The sequence below is a fragment of the Capra hircus genome, chromosome 24 (genome assembly GCF_001704415.2).
Source record: "Capra hircus breed San Clemente chromosome 24, ASM170441v1, whole genome shotgun sequence".
NCBI classification, from domain to species: domain Eukaryota; kingdom Metazoa; phylum Chordata; class Mammalia; order Artiodactyla; family Bovidae; genus Capra; species Capra hircus.
The window spans coordinates 44,851,849-44,873,916 of record NC_030831.1 but is presented as its reverse complement, the minus strand read 5'-3'; the positions used below and the strand labels follow the sequence as shown (position 1 = coordinate 44,873,916).

At 43.2% G+C, this 22,068-nt stretch overlaps 1 protein-coding gene across 4 annotated transcripts in view; it reads right to left on the bottom strand.

The window, feature by feature from the left end:
- Positions 1-22,068, bottom strand: part of SETBP1 (SET binding protein 1) — a 405,902-nt gene that overhangs the window by 109,288 nt on the left and 274,546 nt on the right. For all 4 annotated transcript variants that reach the window (XM_018039462.1, XM_018039464.1, XM_018039465.1 and 1 more), the window contains one exon: positions 5,848-9,304. In XM_018039462.1, the coding sequence (XP_017894951.1) occupies positions 5,848-9,304 (3,457 nt within the window). The remainder of the gene's footprint in view (positions 1-5,847; positions 9,305-22,068) is intronic.

The following is a 22,068-nucleotide window of genomic DNA, read 5'->3' as shown; positions in this document are numbered from 1 at the left end:
ACCAATTAGATACGTATCATTGGATGAGTCGCTTGTCCTTCCTAAACCTCAGTATTCTCAGAAGCTAAATGAAGTGTTTATACTATATTAGTATTCTTTTACTTCTAAGTGTGACTATAGGTGCAAGTTTGCTCAATCTGCTCTCATACAATTGGTCATATTAGTGCTCTAACTTACCTGGTTCTAAGATGAGGACTGTGGTTTCAGCCTACACAATGAACAAATTAATTTGTTGGTATAATTATGAGGTCTCATCTTTTGGAAAAGTGAGATCAAATGGTTAAGTGAAGCCACTTGAGCCAAAGATGAACGGGATGTCACGTAGGTTAAGACACGGGCCAGAAGAATATGTTTTGAAACTTCACTGAACAGCTAATTAATTGGTCAACTTGGCTATAATGCGGGCTGCTGCTACTGCTAAGTCACTTCAGTCATGTCCGACTCTTTGCGACCCCATAGACGGCAGACCATCAGGCTCCCCCATCCCTGGGATTCTCCAGGCAAGAACACTGGAGTGGGTTGCCATTTCCTCCAATGTATGAAAGTGAAAAGTGAAAGGGAAGTTGCTCAGTTGTGCCCAACTCTTAGCGACCCCATGGACTGCAGCCCACCAGGCTCCTCCATCCATGGAATTTTCCAGGCAAGAGTACTGGAGTGGGGTGCCATTGCCTTTTCCATAATGTGGGCATTTTCTCTTTAACTGCACAATCTGGTGTGTGTGTGTGTGCTCCAATTCCATTGTACAAATTCGAGACTCCTAGACTATCAGGTCTGGTCAGAACCCTTATTGTCCTAGTATTACTTGGGAAACCTGTGAGTAAAAAAGATCTTCCAGCTGGTTAGCAGAGGAGACAAGACTGAGGCAGGTACTCATAATCTTACTAAACCACACAGCAACCATTAGCTAATTAATCTTTCACTTCCTCCCACAGGATGACTTAGAATTCACCTTGGATTGAGGTCAGACAGACCACACTTCACCAGTTTTCCATTTTTTACTCTTCCTTCTTTCCTGGTTTTAACTTTCTCCTCCCATGAGTCCTCTTCTTCCTTCTATTTCAGTTTTAGAAAACTTTCCACACACGTTTCTTTTGTATGGTTTTCATGACATTTTGTCTGTGTGGTTAATATTCCCTCATCTGTATGACTGATTGGAAGAGGCTTCTGTATTATTTTTGGCTTGGGCACCCATTTCCTGCCTGTGACTAACAACAGAGCCTGCCTCCCGAAATGCCCACAGTGCCTATAAGAGGAGCTGACAGAGGGCAAGGCAGAGCCACAAGAGGAGGTGGAGTCACCCAGGCTCAAGGGAATTCAGCTACCTACATGGCAGGCCTCTGATACCTGAGACGTGAGCTAAGAATGAATTCTCAGCATCCGTTCATCATGGGGAAAGTACTTGACCCTGGGGACTCACCTTGATTAAGAATGGCATTAGACTAAGAGGTAATAGGTATAAACTTAACTCTCCTCACTGTATCTCCAGTATCTGATGGGAACCTGGACAGCAGCGGTCAAGATATCTGAAGCCTCAGGCCTAACTTGACATCAAAGTATGCAAAGACTGTTTTCACCAAGAGGTTGGAACAGGAAGAATATCATTCACACTAGAGACTTCTTCCACTGCCTCAGGAGAACTTGGCTCTGAGAGCATATAGCATCATCTGAATATGCATTGTCATCCTTGGACAGGTTTGCTCTCTGGAATGTGCCACACATCAACGTGCACGAGACGGTGATGCCTGGTGAGACAGCAGCCCAGATGAAGCTTTTCCCAACTCTGAGAGTCTGTGCAGTTCACCTTCCCACTATTTATCCATTATTTGGCTCCAGGCAAGCATTTTTATAGGTGAAGATTTACCAGATGGTATGCATTTAGAAAATAGGTCAAAAGAGTCACTGCCTTTTGAAACCAAAGAAGCAGCAGGACAGGAGTAAAATAGAGGGAAAAGGTGAAGAGTCTGTAAGTTTCCAGCTCGAGGTATCCAGTAAGGGGGCTAACGAGACAACACATCTATATACTGGGGCAGGGGGATGGAGAACGAATGACTTTCCAAGCAGAAAAGAGGAAACGACGTGTGCAGCTGCTGCTATTGCTAAGTAGGGTCTCTAATCCCTCTCTCCATAATGGTAATGACTTCCATTTGGGCTTCTCATAGCTCAGTTGGTAAATAATCCGCCTGCAATGCAGGAGACCCCAGTTCGATTCCTGGGTCGGGAAGACCCCCTGCAGAAGGGATAGGCTACCCACTCCAGTTTTCTTGGGCTTCCCTTGTGGCTCAGCTGCCAAAGAATTTGCCACAATGCGGGAGATCTGGGTTCGATCCTTGGGTTTGGAAGATACCCTGGAGAAAAGAAAGGCTACCCACTCCAGTATTCTGGCCTGGAGAATGCCAAGGACTGTATAGTCCATGGGGTTGCAAACAGTCGAACATGACTGAGCTACTTTCACATATATCAGTTCTGACCTCAGGGTCATCTTTTCACTTTGCTCCTAAATTTGGTCCTCCACAGGGTAAAGAATGGCATTTGTAATTATGCCATATCAATTATGGAGAAGACTAGATCGTATGAAATTGGACATTAAGATGCTATGGAAATGAGCCACATGGAGAAGGAAGAGGTAGAAGAAGAGAAGGTGTGGAAGGACAGATGCTTATTGTTTAAACATGGCCTTCAGTACCATCTAGCCAAACAGACACCTCGATTTGGATAAAGTCTCTGAAAATCTTAATGCTTCAGTCTCATCTCATCTGTCTCCCAGCTTTTAATGGGACTTGGCACTCTTTGGAGTGTATTACATTAAGGTGAATGCTTTGGGTTCCAAGTGCTAAGGACATTTTTTCCCTAATGTTTCAGGGGTTCAGGAATAGAAGGGGCATTTAAAATATCAAGGAGAGGCCATGGTTTAGAAAGAAAGGGAATGATAGGGAATCTGGTCTGTTCCAATAAGGTATTCATCAAGATGCGTAGGGACAACAGGTATAACTATACAGACACAGAAGCCACTGACAATTAAGATTCATGATAATGTTCAGAAAAAAGGCTCATACAACACAAAACTAAGTACAAGCAGTGGCAAAAATAACTCAGGGACCTGGATTTTAGCAAGGACAGAAGTGGAAACCTTGTCAGCATACATGTTTCCAGGCTGATATTTAGTCAAGTTTAGCCCATAAGAAATCCTCCTTCAGTGGCTGGGAGCTAAATCAAGGGATGTCTTCTTGTTTTAATTACTCTCTTATGCACTCATCATATAATCACTGTGCAGATGCCCTAGGGGAAAGCATGCAATCAGAGGATAGATGAGATTCTGAGAGGAAGGGTGGTGGTGAGATATAGGGACACTGACTGGGGACCAGGACCTGTGTTCTAGACTTGGCCTTAACTAGCTGGGTGGCATGCAGCTGAGTTGCGATGCAGAGGGCAAAGCCCTAGGCTTAGAATTAAAAGTGACAGTTTTTCTGAACCTGACCAGGTCACTTGATCTCTGAGCCTCAGTGTCCTGTTTCATGAAATGGAAATGAAAGTATTTCTCTTCTAAGATTGCAGGAAGGGTACTCTAAGAAATACATGTAAAATGGCTTTAAGAATTGAAATATGCCATACAAAAGAGATGTGGCCCAATTCTTTGAGTTACAGGTTGCCAGATAGTACCCCCAAAGAGGTAGGATATCATGCCTAAGGTCATAACAGAGTTGGGTGCAGAACTCAATTTCCAGGCTGAGTCCAGCTTTCTGTGGCTAGCTGCAAAACAATAAGAAGTTGCGGAAAGAGAGGGAGAATTTTAAATGAAGTAACAACCACCTTGTGAATACAAATACAAGGAGTTGTATATGGCTACAGTGTGGCTGCCCTCAGATGCAGGGCCCTGAGATAAACCTCTAGCTGGCACACTTAAACCAGCCCACCTGTAACACAGTCGAAACACGCAGAAGTCCCCGTGAGACTGCTGAGAACCCTGATGTAACAGCGGCTGGTTTTAGCTTCTGAGACCTTGTTTCTCAGGTCTGTTCAGTTAGGATTCTTGCTTGCAGGCTCTCAGCAATAACATACCATTATTGTTTTCTAACTAAACAATGCTAAGAAAATAGAAATAAGAAAGCCCTTTGCTCATGGCAAGTTAAATTCCACCACATTGTAAGAGAAAGTAACAATATGTCTCATGTGAAAATTTAATCTTTTAGCAACTCTTGTCTGTGTGTGTTAGTTGCTCAGTTGTGTCCAACTCTTTGTGACCCCATGGACTGTAGCCTGCCAGGCTCCACTGTCCATGGAATTCTCCAGGCAAGAATGCTGGGGTGGGTTGCCATTTCCTTCTTAGGGGGACCTTCCTGACCCAGGGATCGAACCTGGGTCTCCTGCATTGCAGGCGGATGCTTTAGCATCTGAGCTACTAGGGAAGACCAACTCTTGTTTGGATGGGCTTAATTTAGGCTTTGCACACAAAAAAATAAGCACCTTCAATAAAGTCTGATGATCAGAAATGGGGAAACCCAGAAGAAGACGTCGATCTGGGCAGACATGAAGTGTGGGCCATTCATCACCTTCGCAAGCGCAGGAGACATGACTGCTAATTGGTCTCTTCATTAAGCAAGGACAACATCTACCACAAGAGCAACTCACAAGCTAGTGGCTATTTGGGGCAATCTTTAAGTGGCTTCTAACTCATAGCCATATTTCCTCCTGAAATCTGCTGGCCTGGAAAATGTCTCTAATCCTCATGAATAGATTGCCTTCACTTTCACTAATTTGACTCCCTATGAAGGGGGAGGATGAGCAAAGGATATGCACCATACACAAAGGTCAAACACTACACTCAAATCTTATGAGGAATGATCAGTCCTTGAAACCAGGCTTTGGTCAGAGAGTTTGTCTGGCCTAAGGAGTTTCGACTCTTTTCCTAGTAAATAACTACTCTGTTCTACAGGAGTCTTACCATCTGGGTGATATATGGACAGGGACAAAGGGATATATGTGTAGAAGTGTGAGGCTTCTGTGGCAAGGAAGGGTTACGTGGGTGGGCATATTAGCAAGGAAATTCTGCCAGCAACTGACAAGGAATGAGCAACCAGCACTTCAGCACTTCAGTTTAGAGATTAGTGGGCAAATCCCAACCCCAGTGGATGTGCCAAGAGACACGGTGGTAAAGTCCCGCGGAGGCAGGAAACTCATGGTGCTAATAGCCAAGTTCCGCCCCGGCCCCACCTTTATGCAGGGAAATGACAGGTCAAGGCTTCACTTGAGGGTCTACAAAGGGCTGCTTATCAAATGCCCATGGACAAAAAGAGGAAAGCATGGCCTTGGTCTGTGGCTTCCTTACCATGTAGCCTTCAAGAGTCACTGGTCATTAGCTTCCAATGGCTCTGCTATAGGTGTTTCAACCTAGGCTGTGGGACATCTAGAGCTAACATGTCAGATAAATCAGATATTCATTTGCATCCAGCTCTGACATTCCTGGGATCTTGTTGGTATTCCTAGTGAGTTTTACAGGATTTACCCAACTTGCAAATTCACCATCAGATCAGCTGAGGACCTAGGCATCATATTTTTCATTAACAGCATAAAGGTAGTGGGTATGGATGTAGTCTAGGCAGCTACTGGGGCTGCCTCTGGGACCACAGTCCTCAGGCAACGGTGCCAAAAGAGGCAAGACAGTAAATACTGAGTAAACAAGGCAAAAAAGGTACAGCACTCAAATGCACAAGACGACCCACTGTCATATGGTTCCTACCTCTCTGCAAACTAGTGAGTGCAATAATGTGCCAAAGATAGCGGACTGCTGAATGGCAGGGCCCAGCAACCGAGTCGCAGGAGACTCCAAGCATGAGGAAGACTCGGCCTTACCTGGAGACACGGAGGAGTCATAGGAACTTCTCTCCTTGCGGTTCATCTTGAAGGCTTGGATGTCCTTTTCCCTGTACGTTCCAAAGCCTTCGTAGCTCCTCCTTTTACTCGCACTCACATCACTGTCCCACTTGTCGTTTGGAGGGTTCATCTCGCTGAACACGTCCAGGCTCTCCGGTCTTGCGCTGCCCCCGTCCCCACCATTGCTAGAGTACCTTTTCGCGCAGGAGTCTGCAGGCTCGCTGCTCAAGTCACCTTTGTCCTTGGCCTGCGTCCAATGCTGGGCATCCGAAAGTGACAGCGTAGACAAGGTGTCCACCTCAAAGTTGTTCTTGGACGCTTTGTGGCCGGCTTCACTGTGCTGGTGCTTCTGCTTCTCCTTATGCTTGTTTTTCTCACTCACCAAGGAGAGCTCCTTGTCTGCGCTGCTCAGCCGCTCGCTCAGGATGTGGCTGGAGAAGCCAGTGGCTTTGCCTGCGAAGAGACCACTCAAGTTGTCGTGGGTCCCCAGGAGCCGGTCTTCCTTGTGCTTATGCTTGTGTTTGTGTTTCCTCTTGTGGAGCCGACCGCTGGACAGACTGGCGCTGCCCACCTTGGGAGGATTCAGGGATGGCTGCCTGTCACCAAGGCCCATGCCCACGGGCCCCTGCAGGTGCACTCCGTGCTTTGCTTTATGCTTAGCTGTACCAGACATCTTCACGTGGGAGCCTGTGTGGAACTGAGGTGGTGGCACTGTGGGCCTCATGAACGGGGACGCTGCTCCGAGCGTGTGTGACAGGTACAGAGGAGCTGGGTACTGACTGTAATAACCAAGGTTCATCATAGGCATTGATGTGTAAGGCATTCCATAGGGTGCATAGTAACTTCCACTGGGAATAGGGTAGCTGAACCCTTGTAAAAAAGGCACCTTTGTCATGGTGTCATTGGTTTTTGCAGGCCTACCACGCTTCTTCTTTGACTTTAAGTCTGAAGTCCTACGAAGATAGAGCAACGGGTCATACTGGATATATGGCACCGGGTAATAATGATCAAAATTAATCCGAAAAATGCTGGGATACGGATTCTCGTGGTAAAAGGTATAACTCCGGTGGGAGATCCTGAACACCTGGAACTTAGTGATGAGCTCTTCTAGGTCCGCCAGAAACTGGAGATCATCACGGTTTTGCAGGCTTTTCCGTTTCCTCTTGTGCTTTGGCTTCTTGAGGCTTTCGTGGGCCAGAAAGTTGTCCACGATGAGACGCTTCTGCCGGTGGCCGTGCCGGTTCTTTGTGCTGGTGTCAGATGGGATGGCCTCCGGGTTGTCCAGGGAGCAGAAATCAAAGGAGTACCTCCGTCGGGACTCAGAGCTCTTCTCTGCTTGGTCAGACGTGCTGTTGTTGTCTGTCCCAATGCCACTATCACTCGGGATCGTCTCTTCACTGTGGGACTCGCTCACAGGGGACAGTGTTATCTCCTTGAGTGACCCGATCTCGCAAAGGTGTGAAGGGGAGTTGGCCATCAGCCTGGGTGGAGACAGCTTCCAGGTCCCACTGTGGATTCCCTTTTGGGTTTTGGTTGGAAGAGCACTGATGGGCTGGAGATTTGGCATAGTTTTCAACTCTGAAAAATTGGTTTCAGTGCTGGCGGGGCTCAGGTTGCCATTGGACCCACCCAACTGTGTCGAAAGTGGGTGCATAGCTGCTGGTGAAGACGCCACAAGTGACTGAAAGTTGGAAGGCACGGCGGGAACATCCGGCTGGCTAGAAACAGGCCTCGGGTGCTTGATGGCTGTTTTGGGTTCTTCGGATGGGGGTGGCAGCTCTGCCCTCGGCTTCCTGCCCCTTTTCTTGCCGATGTAGATGGTGCCCCTCTTGCTGACATTAATCTGCTTGCCCAGTTTGCTCTCGATCGCTGCTGCCCCAGGGCTGGTCTCCGGGGGAGCTTTGGCCTTCAGTGCTATGCTGCTGGAGCAGGACAAGATCTGGTTCAATATATTTTTCCTCTTGAGTGTTTTCATCTTATTGATAGTTTTGATGGTCTTCTTATCCAATACCCCAAGCTTTCCAACTTTTTTGTGAAATTTCATCTCGCTCATGGGTTTCTCCTCTCCTGGCACTAGTTGGGCCAACTTAGCTAAACTACGTCGTCTCTTTCTCTTCTTGGTGCCAGGAAACTCCCGACTGATGGGACTGACTGGACTGGTGGACGTCCCCTCGTGAATTGTCTCAACCGTGAGCAAAGGCTGCTTCTTTGGTCGCCCCCGCTTCTTTTTGACTGGCGTGATCACAGTAAGACTGTCTGTGTTGGTGTAGAGAGGGCTGGATGGAGTGATGGGATAAGCAGACGGCGGTTCCACCATCAGTTTATCGGAGGTGGCCATGACTGCCTCCCGAAGCAGACTGGTGGGTTTTGGTTTGCTGCACGTCCACCTCCGTTTGGCGGCAAATTTGGGGTGCTGGATTTCTGGCAGCTTTCTTGCAGAGTGATCTGCGCATGTTGGAGGCGTCATGACCATGGGTGGCTTTCTCTGCTTAGGTACACCTCCTGGGACAACTTTCTCAGCATTTACACCAGTTTCAAGGCCAGCTGAGGGGGACTCGTTCTCCATCATTTTACCCAACTTAGGGACACGGGGATCTTTCTTATTACCCTCAGGGTTGGAAAATATCCTATTAACTACTTCACTGCTCATAGTGATTCCCGAAGTCAAGGCTTTCTCTGGCATGATCTTTTCCACCACTGCTTTGATGGACTGTCTCTTTTTCCTCTTATGGCTGCTTGGATCGAGGCAAGGTGCCTTGATAGGGATAGTAATCCGGACATGGCTTGAGTCGTTTTCAGGATTACTGACGGAACTCACATTCTGCCTGGCTGGCGAGGCCTCTTGGGCATTATCTGCAGAGTATCCTTCCCTTTTCCCTTCTGTACTGTCAAATGCTTTCTGAGCATTCTTGACCCAGTCTAGGTCTGAGTTTGGTATGGTTTGACTTATCACATCTTTTTTACTGGACTTTTTCTTGCTGCTTATAGTAGGTGGTTCAAGGGGCTCCTTTGTACTTCCTCCATCTTGATCTACCAAGGGCTGAATCCCGCTGCACTCAGCAGAGCTGCTGGGTGGGGCTGGTGAGCTGTGGTTGCTTGGAGATGGAACCACACCTCCCAAGAGCAGATCTTTGTTACTGTTGGACAACTGATTCCATGTGCTCCCTGCACTGCCTTTCTTACCCTGGGCCTTTGCAAAGGAAGCCATGGGCTCAAGAGCTGGGATCTTGCTGGTGCTTGCAGTTTCTCTGCCAGACTCTGGACTGATGAAGCAATTCTGAGTGGCAGGTCCATTGTCAGAGTTGGTGGACCAGTCCATGTGGTTCTGGCTGCTGCTTTTTTGCTGGTGCTTTGGTTTTAAGGTGTCACTGGTGAAATCCTGTGGGAGGCCTGGGTCATAGTGGAGAGCTGAGTGTTTCTGTGGCCGCTCATAAGCCTAAGGGTGGGTGGAATGGAGAAGGAGAGAGAGAGAAACAAAGATGAGCATGTTGAAACTATTTAAAATTTCATATCAAAAGGCTTAATTATTTATAAGTTGGAAATAGCCACCTTTAACACCAGAATGCTTTGTGGAGGTATATTTTTCAGTTTCTTTAGTAAAATTATGTTGCATTGATATTTGAACATTAATAAGGACGCTTTAATCGTTGCCTTTCTCACCTTAAATAACAGGATTTATCTTGGTTTAATGCAATCTCAAGAATGAGAACTATTTAGAGATGGGAGGTCCTCTAAAGGTCCCACAGTCCAATGCTTCCATTTTTCAAATGAAGAGGCCAAAACTTCAACCATAGAGAGTTCTGCCCAAGGTGGCAGAGTTCAGGAGAGCACCTTAACTTCTCAACAACCTGTGCTCATTTCCATAACTCCAGCTGCAGCTTATTTCTGCCCCAGCTTCTCCTCAAACACACATGGTTCCCTATTGCAGTTTGTGTCTGTTTGAGGTTTATCCTGGAGTATGGCATCTCTGCACGCAAAACAAGCAGCTCATTAGGAACAAAGGAGAAACAGCACAAGTTGAGGAAATTAAGAGAGGAAGTTTGTTGTGAAGTATGGGGTTTGGAAAAATCTGGTTTTCAAGAAACAGAATGAAAGTCTAAACCCAGTATTGCTTACTTTGCCCCCAGAAATGACAGAGCTTTATTGAGACAATCCTCTGGCAACACAAAAGTCAAGGGAGGAAAAAGTAAGCAACTCAGGGGTGAACTGTGGCTCCTTTAGAGCGGTAAAAGGACTGTCCTCCATTACCAGATACCACTTTAGCTTGGGCCTTTGCTATATGTGTTGTTCTCATCCCAGTTCTGGCACCTTATCATTTTGATAAGGACCTTATCTTTTTACCAATTTATTACTTGAAATGATAATATTGTCTGTTTGTTGTTTCAAAACTGTGATATATTTTCCTAGTGGTTTGGTTTTAAAAATAAATAAGACTTAATTTTCTTCCAAAAAAAAGAAAAAAGAGGGGAAGTTTGACCACTGCGACTGCATGGGGGAAAGGGGCCTGTCAAATGTTCTCATGTTTTCATGAAACAATGTATCTCATCTTTGTTGTACTTATCATAGTTTTAAATTTACATTTGATTTTTGTGCTAATTTAATTAATGCCTGTTTTCCTTTCTAGCCTGTATATACCATCACAGAGATACCAAGCACAGTACCTGGAAAATAGCAGGCACTCACTAAACATTTATTGAATAAATGAGGGAAGACCCATTTTACTATGGGTAATCCATTTTGTCATTGGTGAGATTAGTGACCTGTATATTGCAACATATTGTCTGCAGACACAGTTACCCTCTCCAGCCCTATTTCTTAAGCCATCCCTTCTGCATGCACCACTGTCTCTCATGAAGACATCTGTCACAATCCTTATAATGCAATGTGCTATTTTGCGTGTACTTTTTCATCTTCTCCTAGATTGGAAGTATTTTGAGGTCAGAGATGCTCTCAGTTATCCTTTTATTCCCCAGTATCTACTACAAAGCAAACCACCCAGAAAGGTCTCAATAAATGTTTGTTGAATGAACAAACAAAATGATATTTAAGATGCCTATTACCATGACAAAATACATGGCCACACACAAAAGACAATAAGCCACCAATCACTCATTTCATAATGGCTCATAATGAAACTGGAGTGCTCAGATGCGTTAAATGTTGAACAAAAATCCTTCCCAAATACTTAAGGACTAAAGATACTTGAATGGTAACTCCCCCTCAAAGCGATTTTTACTGTTAGCTCTCTTCCATCTCCCATTAATTGTTTCACTTTCCAATTAACTCTGCCTTTGGGGAAACCCATGTGACTGTCAGGAGGGTGGATTTCACTCTGGCAGTTGAAAGGTGAGGCCTGCTCACTTACACTCAGGGCAGACCAGCTGAAAGTAAGCAGTTAAGCATGCCTGGTTCCCAGTGCCTCCATCTGGACACTGCCGGATCCCATTGTTTCTACCATTTCAGCTGCAATTTGCCCTGCTGGGAGAGCTTGGCAATCAAAGGGCAGGGTGGACAAAAGGGAAGCACAACAAAAGACCAGCAGTAATGGGGGAAATGGTGCTTTAAACCTGGTGCTCAGCTGGCTGCAGTGAAGGGGCAAGAGGGCTGAGGAGGAGTGCTTTTTAAGGGGTTCAGGAGAACAAGGCTTTCCTTCCAGCAGTGGCTGATGGCTATATCCAGTTGCATTTCATAAAATCCCATTTCTTCATCTGTCAGCCATGACAGATTATATACACAATGGTGAGGCTGTCAGTTCCAATATGTCCTTCACTGAGAATTGAGCACTTACTCCATTGAGACAGAGATAGACATGGCAAAACGGGCTCTGAGCTCAGTTGCAGGGGTGCAAGCTCTCCCTCCCATCCTTCCCCAGCTGTCTGGGGGATATTATCCCATATAGAGGGCTTTGACTAGGGCCTTTATTAACCCACATAGCACATGTTTCCATTTCCCCTTTAGACTACAGATTTTTTTCTGGAGGATCAGACCTGAATCTTTTATGGATTTTATACCACCCTCAGTCCCAGCAAGGCTATCTCTGAATTGGTTAGCAAATAAGGGAAGAGCTGACGATATTCTATATTGGGCTAGATTATTTTTATGGAAAAACTTTAATACAATCAAGTTCAGCATGACTCTTGGTTGCTTCCCCATCCCCACAAATTGACTGTGGAACTCATAGTCATTCTGAAGGTCTGGCTTCCTTTTTATATATGTTTTCCATGCACATTGAGCCTAGGCCAAATGTTCATCAGGGAAATACCATTTTGAAAACACTAGACAGATTTCTCTCCTACAGGATATGTTTATGGAAGCATGCCTGTCATGCGAAAAATTACTTTATAAAGTAGATAACTATACCCTCCCCCACAACCAATGTATAAATTAACTTATATAAATTTAAATTTTGCACAAGTCAGATTTCTTTTTAAAGGGCATTTTATTTTTTTACATAATTTAAAAAACAAGCATTAAATCACTGCATAAAAACTTAAAAGTCTATGAAAATGGTAGAAAGGAGCCTTATCTCAGGGTTATCTAAAGCAAGTACCAATTTTTGTCCCAATAAGAGGACAACATGATGATTCCGGCCTGAGGAAAATCATATAACTCATCAAAAATCAAGCATGACTTTGTGGATGACAAATGACACTTTTGGGTTAGCTGTGTTTGTGCTACCTTTTGCTGACACCAGTAATTTTAATGTGCTGTTTGTGAGATATTTTGCTTTTACATGAACAGGAAGATGTGCCTGGGTTAAAGGGAATGAGGGGAGCTTTATCTCTTCTTTTGGCACTTGGTACTTCTCAAGATGTGGTCCTGGATCCCTGCATCACAGCTAGCTAAGGTTCTGGTTATTAATACAAATTCCTGGGCCCTGCTGCAGATACACTCATTGGCCATCTCCCAGGGTGGGACTAAGGAATGTGCATTTTAACATGCTCCTCAGATAATTCTGAAACATAATTGAGTTGTAAAACCACTCATTTAGTGTTTTAACACCATAATTCCTCCGGGGTGGGGCTCTTATGTGGTTGCTATGACATTCACAGCACTTTTTGGTGGTAAATATGCAGAGCTACCACAGGCCTGTTAGGATATGTAGTTTGGCACCACTGAGCATTCCTGATTGCTCTCTGAGCTCTTTGTAATTCACATAGTTAGAAACTCTTAACACAGTCCATTCTCTGTTCAGGTTTTCCAAGCTTACTGCACAGTGAGCAGAAGAGTCAATTATATGGGTGGGTGAGAATCCTGTCCTCCCAGAAAGAACTGGGCATGCAGAGGTTCATGACCTCCCACCCTGGGATTTCTATTTCCCCATCTCATCCAAGCCAACCCCAGAGCTCTGGGAATCCCAGCATTCCACCCCTGAGGCTTAAAGCGAGTGCTCAAGCCTGAGCAAGAGGTGAGTGTGGGAGAAAAGGAATGCAACCCCACGCTGTCTGATTCAAGGTTCTTAACCTGGCTGCGTGTTAGAATCGTCCAGGAAGCTTTGTAAAGAACACTACAGCTCGGATTTGACCCAGGCCAATTAAGTCAACATTCTAGAGGTGGGACCTGAACAGTAGTACATTTTTCAAAGCTCTCAGCTATCCCCATGCGCAGACAGAGTTGAGAACTACCAGATTATATCAAAGACAGGGGTCTGGGTTAGGGACTAAAGAGGCTCTGATATTATCAGGAGATGTTCCAGCTCAGTGGTTTTCAAATGTGTTCCACAGAGTCCCAGGATTTTGTAAAGACATTTCTGAATTGTAGCCAGTGAATTGGGCAACACAGAGGCTCCAGACCATTCTTTTAACCCCCAATTGAACAGAGCAGCCGTGCAAAGGATTTCATTTAAGAGAAAGGACGTGGAGAGAGATGGTTCTGTCATTTAAGAAGAGACTGAAAATTACCATTTTGGCACATGAATAGGAGGAATGCGCATGCCAGCTTCCACTGAACTTGCTCTCAAAGCATCTCTCCTAAGCCCAGTTTGTTCTGCATTTGCGAATGGTAGGTAGAGAAGAATGTCAACTAAGTACCTGATTTAAACCATGGCTTTATGATCCTCTGAATTCAGAGAATTCCATGAATTCTCTGTGTCCCTTCAAAATTCCTATATTAACATCCTAACTCCCAATGTCACGGTATCAGGAAGTGGGGCCTTTGGGAGCACAGTGTTGGATTAGGTCATGAGAGTGGAGACTTCATGAAAGGGATTAATGCTGTTATAATAAAAGAGACTCCAGAGGGTTCACTTGTCCTTCACCATGTGAGCACACAGAGGGAAGAGGGCCATCTATGAATCAGGAAACGGGCTCTCTCCACACACTGAATCTGCCAACACCTTGCTCTTGGAATTCCCAGCTTCCAGAACTGTGTGAAATAAATTTCTGTTTTTACAAGCCACTCCATCTATGGTATTCTGTTATAGCAGTCCAAACAGACTAAGACAATGGAACATAGAAAAGCCCCTAAATGCACATGACGTTTCCAATTATATATATACAGTTCTCATTTCCTGCCACATGAATTGCCCTCGGAAGTCACCTTAATGTGGTTCCCATAGGAACCATTCTTGATTTGCTATTTGGGGGCTGTGAATGATATTGAAGCACTCCATTTATTGGGGGTGATAACAGCTTACACAAATACAGAGACCACTATCACATGTTTCCTTGAGTACACAGTAATTCTATGTAATTAAAAATGATTGCTGACTTGGTTCCAACCATAATGGCATTAATAGGTATTAGACTTGACTTTGCTATGGAAATAAATATAAAACTATCAAATACATGAAACAACTATTTTCAGACATTGGGCAACAGGCAATATAAGCTGTGATTCTAGATAGAAGGGAAACTTAAGAGGCTCTGCCATATCCCTAGTTTTCTGCCAAGAAGAACTTTCTACACCTAGGCACAGGGAAGTGGAACCCAGAGAACTAAGGGGAGAGGAAATAGAGATCACAGGTTGAGACTCTTGAGGGGACTAGAAACTGGGGTCAGGGTACCTGAGAAGAGGAAGCCATGTAGAAAAGTAACCCTGGAAACCTTTATAGAAATACCCTATGTTTTTGGCCAAACTTTAACTTGCACTTGAGGGCAAGACCCCATGAAGCACAGTAGATATATGCTATCGGGGACTGAATGTAGCTAGAGTTCTAAGGTCACATAATATTAGGCAATCTTGCATTTCTGACTAGTCAGAATGGGGAGACTTTAATAAATATCCCAGACAGGCAGCTGATATCCCAGGAATAGTTCTCCTTAAGAGTCGGGTTACTTGAGCCCTAGAATAAAAGCGAGCAAAGTCTGAAAAGAATTCTTAATAAGATAAAGCTAATCTGCCAATAAATTAACTATCAAGCAAAACAAAAGTCAAACTCTTTACAGGAAAATTATAAAATCTAGAATCTTTACAATGTACTATCTACAATATCCAGGACACAATAAAAAATATTAGACAAGCAATGAGGCAGATAAATATGACCTGCAACCAGGAGGGCAGATATAGATCCAAGGTCCTCAAAACAGCCATTATGCAGATGGCCTAATATTAAGGAAAAGACTGGAACAACTGATAAACATATGGGAAGTCTCAGAATAGAGATGGCAACTCTACCAAAATAGCAATGAAATTATAAATTGGAAAAATACAATATCTGAAATGAAAAATTCTCTATGGGCTTAACAACTTACAGGACACAGTAGAAGAGAACCTCAGAGAACATGAAGAAAAGACAGCAGAAATTATCTAAATTGAAAGGTGCATGAAGTGAGGGAGGGAGATTTAAATAAAACAACAAACAAACAAACAAACAACACTTCACCGACCTATGGAAAAGTACCAAGTGGTCTAACATACATAAAGTTAGAATCCCAGGAGATAGAGAATAACGCATGTGGATTCATATAGGTAAGAAGTTCAACAAATCCCAAGCAGGGTAAGCACACACAAAAAAACTACATCTAAGTACATTGTAAACAAATTGATGAAGACCAAAGAGAAAATGTGAAAAGCAACCAAGAAAAAAGACACATTATATACAGGGAAATAGTGACAAAAAGAATGTCTGATATTTTATCGAGAAAGATCAAGCCAGAGGACAATGAATATCTTTAAAGTATTAAAACGAAAATAAAGTCAACTTAAATTTTTCTATCCTAAGAAAACATTCTTCATATATGAAGCCAAAATGAAGATACTTTCAGATAAATAAAAAGTGAGGAAATTCACTGCTGGTAGACTTGAATTGTTTTGGTCGTTTAGTTGCTAAACTGCATCCGACTCTTTTATAAGCCAACAGACTATATAATCCACCAGGTTCCCTGGACCATGGGATTTCCCAGGCAAGATTACTAGAGTGGTTTGCCATTTCCTTCTCCAGGGAATCCTCCTGACCCAGGGATGGAACATACGCCTCCTGCATTGGCAGGCCGATTCTTTACCACTGAGCCACCAGGGAAGCCCAGATCTGAATTATAAGAAATGTAAAAGGAAGTTCTGTAGGGTAAAGCAAACTAACACCAGATAGAAACCCAGATCTACATGAATGAATGAGGAACATGGAAATAGCATATATGAGGGCATATAATTTAATACCTATTCTTGGTCTTAAAATCTTCAAAAGGGCTGCTTAAAGTGGAGGTATTAACAATGTATCATGAAGTTTATGACTTTTATAGAAATAAAATGTAAAACAATAAAACAAAGGGCAAGAGAAGGGTATATAGAAGTATACACTTGTAAGGTACTTATATTTGAAGAAATACACATTAAATACAAAGGTACAGTACAGCTTAAAAAGATGGAACGAGACACACCACACAAACATCAACTTTTAGAATGCTGGAGTGACTCAATTAATATAGTGCAAAACAGCCTTCAGAACAGAGACTATTACCAGAGATAATTAGGGACATTTCAAAATAAGAGAGTCAATTCATCAAGATTAAACAATAATCCTAAATATGTTTGCACCTCATACAGATATACGTGAATCAAATACTGGAAATGAAAACTAACAGAATTAAAGGAAGAAATAGACTAACATAATTAAAAGGATTTAACACTCTTCTTTCAGTAATTGCTAGAGCAAATTAACTTTAAAAAAATGAAAAAAATATACAGAATATTTGATCAATGCCCTCAACCAACTTAACCTCACACAACTGCAAAATAGCTTCACCCAAATACGCTGGATCACAAAACAATTAGGAATGGACAGGGAGCACATATGAATGTCCTCAAACATCATTTGAAGTAAGAAAATGTCAATTAAAACCACAACGAGATACGACTAAACCCCAAGTAGAATCAGTTCAGTTCAGTGCAGTGGCTCAGTCATTCCGACTCTTTGCGACCCCAAGGAGAGCAGCATGCCAGGCTTCCCTGTCCATCACCAACTCCCGGAGTTTACTCAAACTCATACCATTGAGTCAGGGATGCCATCCAACCATCTCATCCTCTGTCATCCCCTTCTCCTTCTGCCTCAGTCTTTCCCAGCATCAGGGTCTTTTCAAATAAGTCAGTTCTTTGCATCATGTGGCCAAAGTATTGGAGTTTCAGCTTCAGCATCAGTCCTTCCAATGAATATTCTGGACTGGTTTCCTTTAGGATGGACTGGTTGAATCTCCTTGCAGTCCAAGGGACTCTCAAGAGTCTTCTCCAACACCACAGTTCAAAAGCATCAATTCTTCAGCACTCAGCTTTCTTTATAACCCAACTCTCACATCCATACATGACTACTGAAAAAACCATAGCCTTGACTAGACGGACCTTTGTTGGCAAAATAATGTCTCTGCTTTTTAAAAAGCTGTCTAGGTTGGTCATAACTTTTCTTCCAAGGAACAAGCGTCTTTTTATTCCATGTCTGCAGTCACCATCTGCAGTGATTTTGGAGCCCCAAATGATAAATTCCAAGTAGGACAGCTAACATTAAAAATACTGAAGATGACCAGCACCGATCAGGGTATGGACAACTGAAACACTCATCCATTGCTGGAGGGAATGCACAACGGTACCACTTTGGAAGCTGTTTTGGTCATGTCTTTAAAGAAAGGGTAGAGTAAAAATACTCTACCCTTGCTGTTGTTGTATAGTTGCTCAGTCATGTGCAACTCTTTGCAATCCCATGGACTGCAGCATACCAATACCAGGCTTCCCTGTCCTTCACAATCTCCTGGACTTTGCTCACACTCATGCCCATTGAGTTGGTGATCCATCCAACCATCTCATCCTCTGTCACCACCTTCTCACACTCTCACTCTTTCCCAGCATCAGGGTCTTTTTCAGTAAGCTGGCTCTTTGCATCAGGTGGCCAAAGTATTGGAGCTCCAGTTTTAGCATCAGTCCTTCCAATGATATTTGGGGTTGATTTCCTTTAGGATTGACTGGTTTGATCTTGTTGTTGTCCAAAGGACTCTCAAGAGTCTTCTCCAGTACCACAGTGTGAAAGCATCAGTTCTTCAGTGTTCAGCCTTCTTTGTGGTCCAAATCTCACATCCGCACGTGACTACTGAAAAAACCATAACTTTGACTAAACTGACCTTTGTCGGCAAAGTGATGTCTCTTCGTTTTAATACACTGTCTAGGTTTGTCACAGATCTTCTTCTAAGGAGTGAGCGTCATTTAATTTCATGGCCGCAATCACTGTCTGCAGTGATTTTGGAGCTCAAGAAAATAAAGTCTGTCACAGTTTTCACTGTTTCCCCCCTATTTGCCATGAAAATGGGCCCAGATGCCATGATTTTAGTTTTTTAAATGTTTAGTTTTAAGCCCGCTTTTTCACTCTCCTCTTTTCCTTCATCAAGAGGCTCTTCAACTCCTCTAAGCTTTCTGCCATTAGGGTGGTGTCACTGCATATCTGAAGTTATTGATATTTCTCCTTGCAATCTTGATTCCAGCTTGTGATTCATCCAGCCTGGTATTTCACATGATGTACTCTGCATATAAGTTAAATAAACAGGGTAACAATATACAGCCTTGACATACTCCTTTCCCCATTTAAAACCAGTCCATTGTTACATGTCTGGTTCTAACTGATGGTTCTTGACTTGTATACAGGTTTCTCAGGAGACAAGTAAGGTGGTCTGGTATTCCCATCTCTTTAAGAATTTTCCACAGTTTGCTATGATCCACACGGTCAAAGGCTTCAGCATAGTCGATGAAGCAGAAGTAGATGTTTTTTCTGGAATTCCTTTGCTTTTTCTATGGTCCAATGGAAATTAGCAATTTATTCTTTGGTTCCTCTGACTTTTCTAAATCCAGCTTGTACATCTGCAAGTTCTCAGTTCATGCACAATTGAAGCTTAGCTTGAAGGATTTTGAGCATTATCTTGAGAGCATGTGAAATGAGCACATTGCGTGGTAGTTTGAACACTCTTTGGCACTACCCTTCTTTGGGATTCAATACGAGAGATCTGAGTTCAATCCTTGGGTCAGAAAGATGCCCTGAAGAAGGATATGGCAGTCCACTCCAATATTTTTGCCTGGACAATCCCATGGATAGAGGGGCCTGGCGGGCTATAGTCCATAGTGTTGCAAAGGGTTGCACACGACTGAGCGACTAACACTTTTCACTTTCTTTAGAATTGGAATGAAAACTGACCTTTTCTACTCCTGTGGCCACTGCTGAGTTTTCCAAATTTACTGGCATATTGAGTGCAGCACTTTCACAGCATCATCTTCTATAATTTTAAATAGCTCAGCTGGGATTCTATCACCTCCACTAGCTGTGTTCTTACTAATGCTTCCTAAGGCCACTTAACTTCACATTCTAGAATGTCTGACTCTAGGTGAGTGATCACACCATCATGGTTATCCAAGCCATTAAGACCCCTTTTGTATAGTTCTGTGTAATCTTGCCACCTCTTCTTAATCTCTTCTGCTTCTGTTAGGTCCTTGATGTTTCTGTCCTTTATCGAGCCCATCTTTGCATGAAATGTTCCCTTGGTATCTCTGATTTTCTTGAAGGGATCTCTAGTCTTTCCCATTCTATTGTTTTCCTCTACTTCTTTGTGTTGCTCACTTAAGGAGAATTTCTTATCTCTCCTTGATATTCTTTGTAACTCTGTTTTCAGTTGTGTATATCTTTCCCTTTCTCCTTTGCCTTTCCCTTATCTTCTTTTCTCAGCTATTTGTAAGGCCCCCTCAGACAACAATTTTGCCTTCTTTCACCTCTTTTTCTTAGGGATGGTTTTGGTCACTGCCTCCTGTACAGTGTTAAGAAACTCTGTCCATAGTTCTTCAGGTTCTCTGTCTATTAGATCTAACCCCTTGAATCTATTTGTCACTTCCACTGTATAATCATAAGGGAATTGACTTAGGTCATACCTGAATGGCCTAGTGGTTTTCCCTACTTTCTTCAATATAAGTCTGAATTTTGCAATAAGGAACTCATGATTTGAGCCACAGTCAGCTCCTAGTCTTCTTTTGCTGACTGTATCGAGTTTCTCCATCTTCAACTGCACAGAATAAAATCAATCTGATTTTGGTATTGGCCATCTGGTTTTATCTACGGGTAGAGTTGTCTCTTTTGTTGTTGGAAGAGGGTGTTTGCTATGACATTCTCTTGGCAAAACTCTGTTAGCCTTTGCCCTGATTCATTTTGTACTCCAAGGTCTAACTTGTCTGTTACTCCAGGTATCTCCTGACTTCTTACTCTTGCATTCCAGTCCCCTATGATGAAAAGGACATCTTTTTTTTAGTTCTAGAAGGTCTTGCCAGTCTTCATAGAATCATTCAATTTCAGCATTAGTGATTGGGGCATAGACTTGAATTACTTGATAAAGAATCGTTTGCCTTGGAAGCAAATTGAGATCATTCTGTCATTTTTGAGATTTATCCCAAGTACTGCACTTTGGACTCTTCTGTTGAATATGAGGCCTACTCCATTTCTTCCGAGGGATTCTTGCCCACAGTAGTAGATAAAACAGTCATCTGAATTAAATTCGCCCATTCTTGTCCATTTTAGTTCACTGTTTCCTAAAAATGTCAATGTTCACTCTGCCAACTGCTGTCCGACCACATCCTTTTACCTTGATTTATGGACCAAACATTCCAGGTTCCTATGCAACACTGTTCTTTACAGCATCGGACTTTACTTTCATCACCAGACATATCCACGACTGGGTTGAGTTTCCATTTTGGCTCAGACTCTTCATTATTTCTGTAGCTATATCTGCACTCTTCCCTAGTAGCATATTGGATACCTACCAACCTTGGGGTTTTCAACCTTTCATGTTGTATCTTTTTGCCTTTTCATACTGTTCATGGAGTTCTCAAGGCAAGCATATACTCTGACTGAGCAACTCCACTCCTGTGCATTTATCCAAGATATGAAAACATGTATAAATAAACAGACTTTTACAAAAACTTTAGAGCAGCTTATTCAGAGTAGAAAACGCCTGGACACAGCCTGGGTGTCAATCAGCAGAACACACAAACTCATCAATGCAAAGAATGAAGTCTGGATATATTCCACAATATGGATACGTCACACACATGAATTATGTTGAGTGAAAAAAGCTGGACTCCAAAAAAGTACATACTGTATGATTTCATTTGTGTAAAGTTCTAGAACAGGTAAAATTAATCTATTATGACAGAAATGAGAACAGTGGATGCTTGAAGTTGGATAGGATTGGGCAAGGGCAGGAGGAAAGTTTCTAAGGATAATATACATATTTTATATCATTATAAGAGTGAGTTACACAGCTGTGTGCATTTGTCAAAACTTTTTGAACTGTATACTTAAGAAGTATATATTTCAGTACATGTAAAATTTACCTCAATTATATAAAAGCAAATGCATCAAACAAAGAATTACAAAGAGCTCTGTCACTCACACACACACACCCAAACAAACACACACACACACAAAGCCACTCAGGGGAATTTAGGGACACTTTCTTTTCAATGAACACCTAGGCCACCAGTAGGTAGTATTGCCCTACCACAGAGTACCCTATCACGCTCTCTTTGCTCAGGGACAGCTGAAGGAGCTGAACCCAAACAATGGAGCCTGAATTAAGCAGACAGGTGCCTGTGGCTTTTGCAGGCCACATTCTCTCCTTTCCTCATCCGTGCTGGATTCCCTGACCTGGGCCAACAGGTAGAAAGATGAAGCCTGCCTCCATCCCAGCTACAATCCACCTTTTGTGAGGTAAGAAGGATGCTTGACAAGAACCTGCTCACAAATCAAAG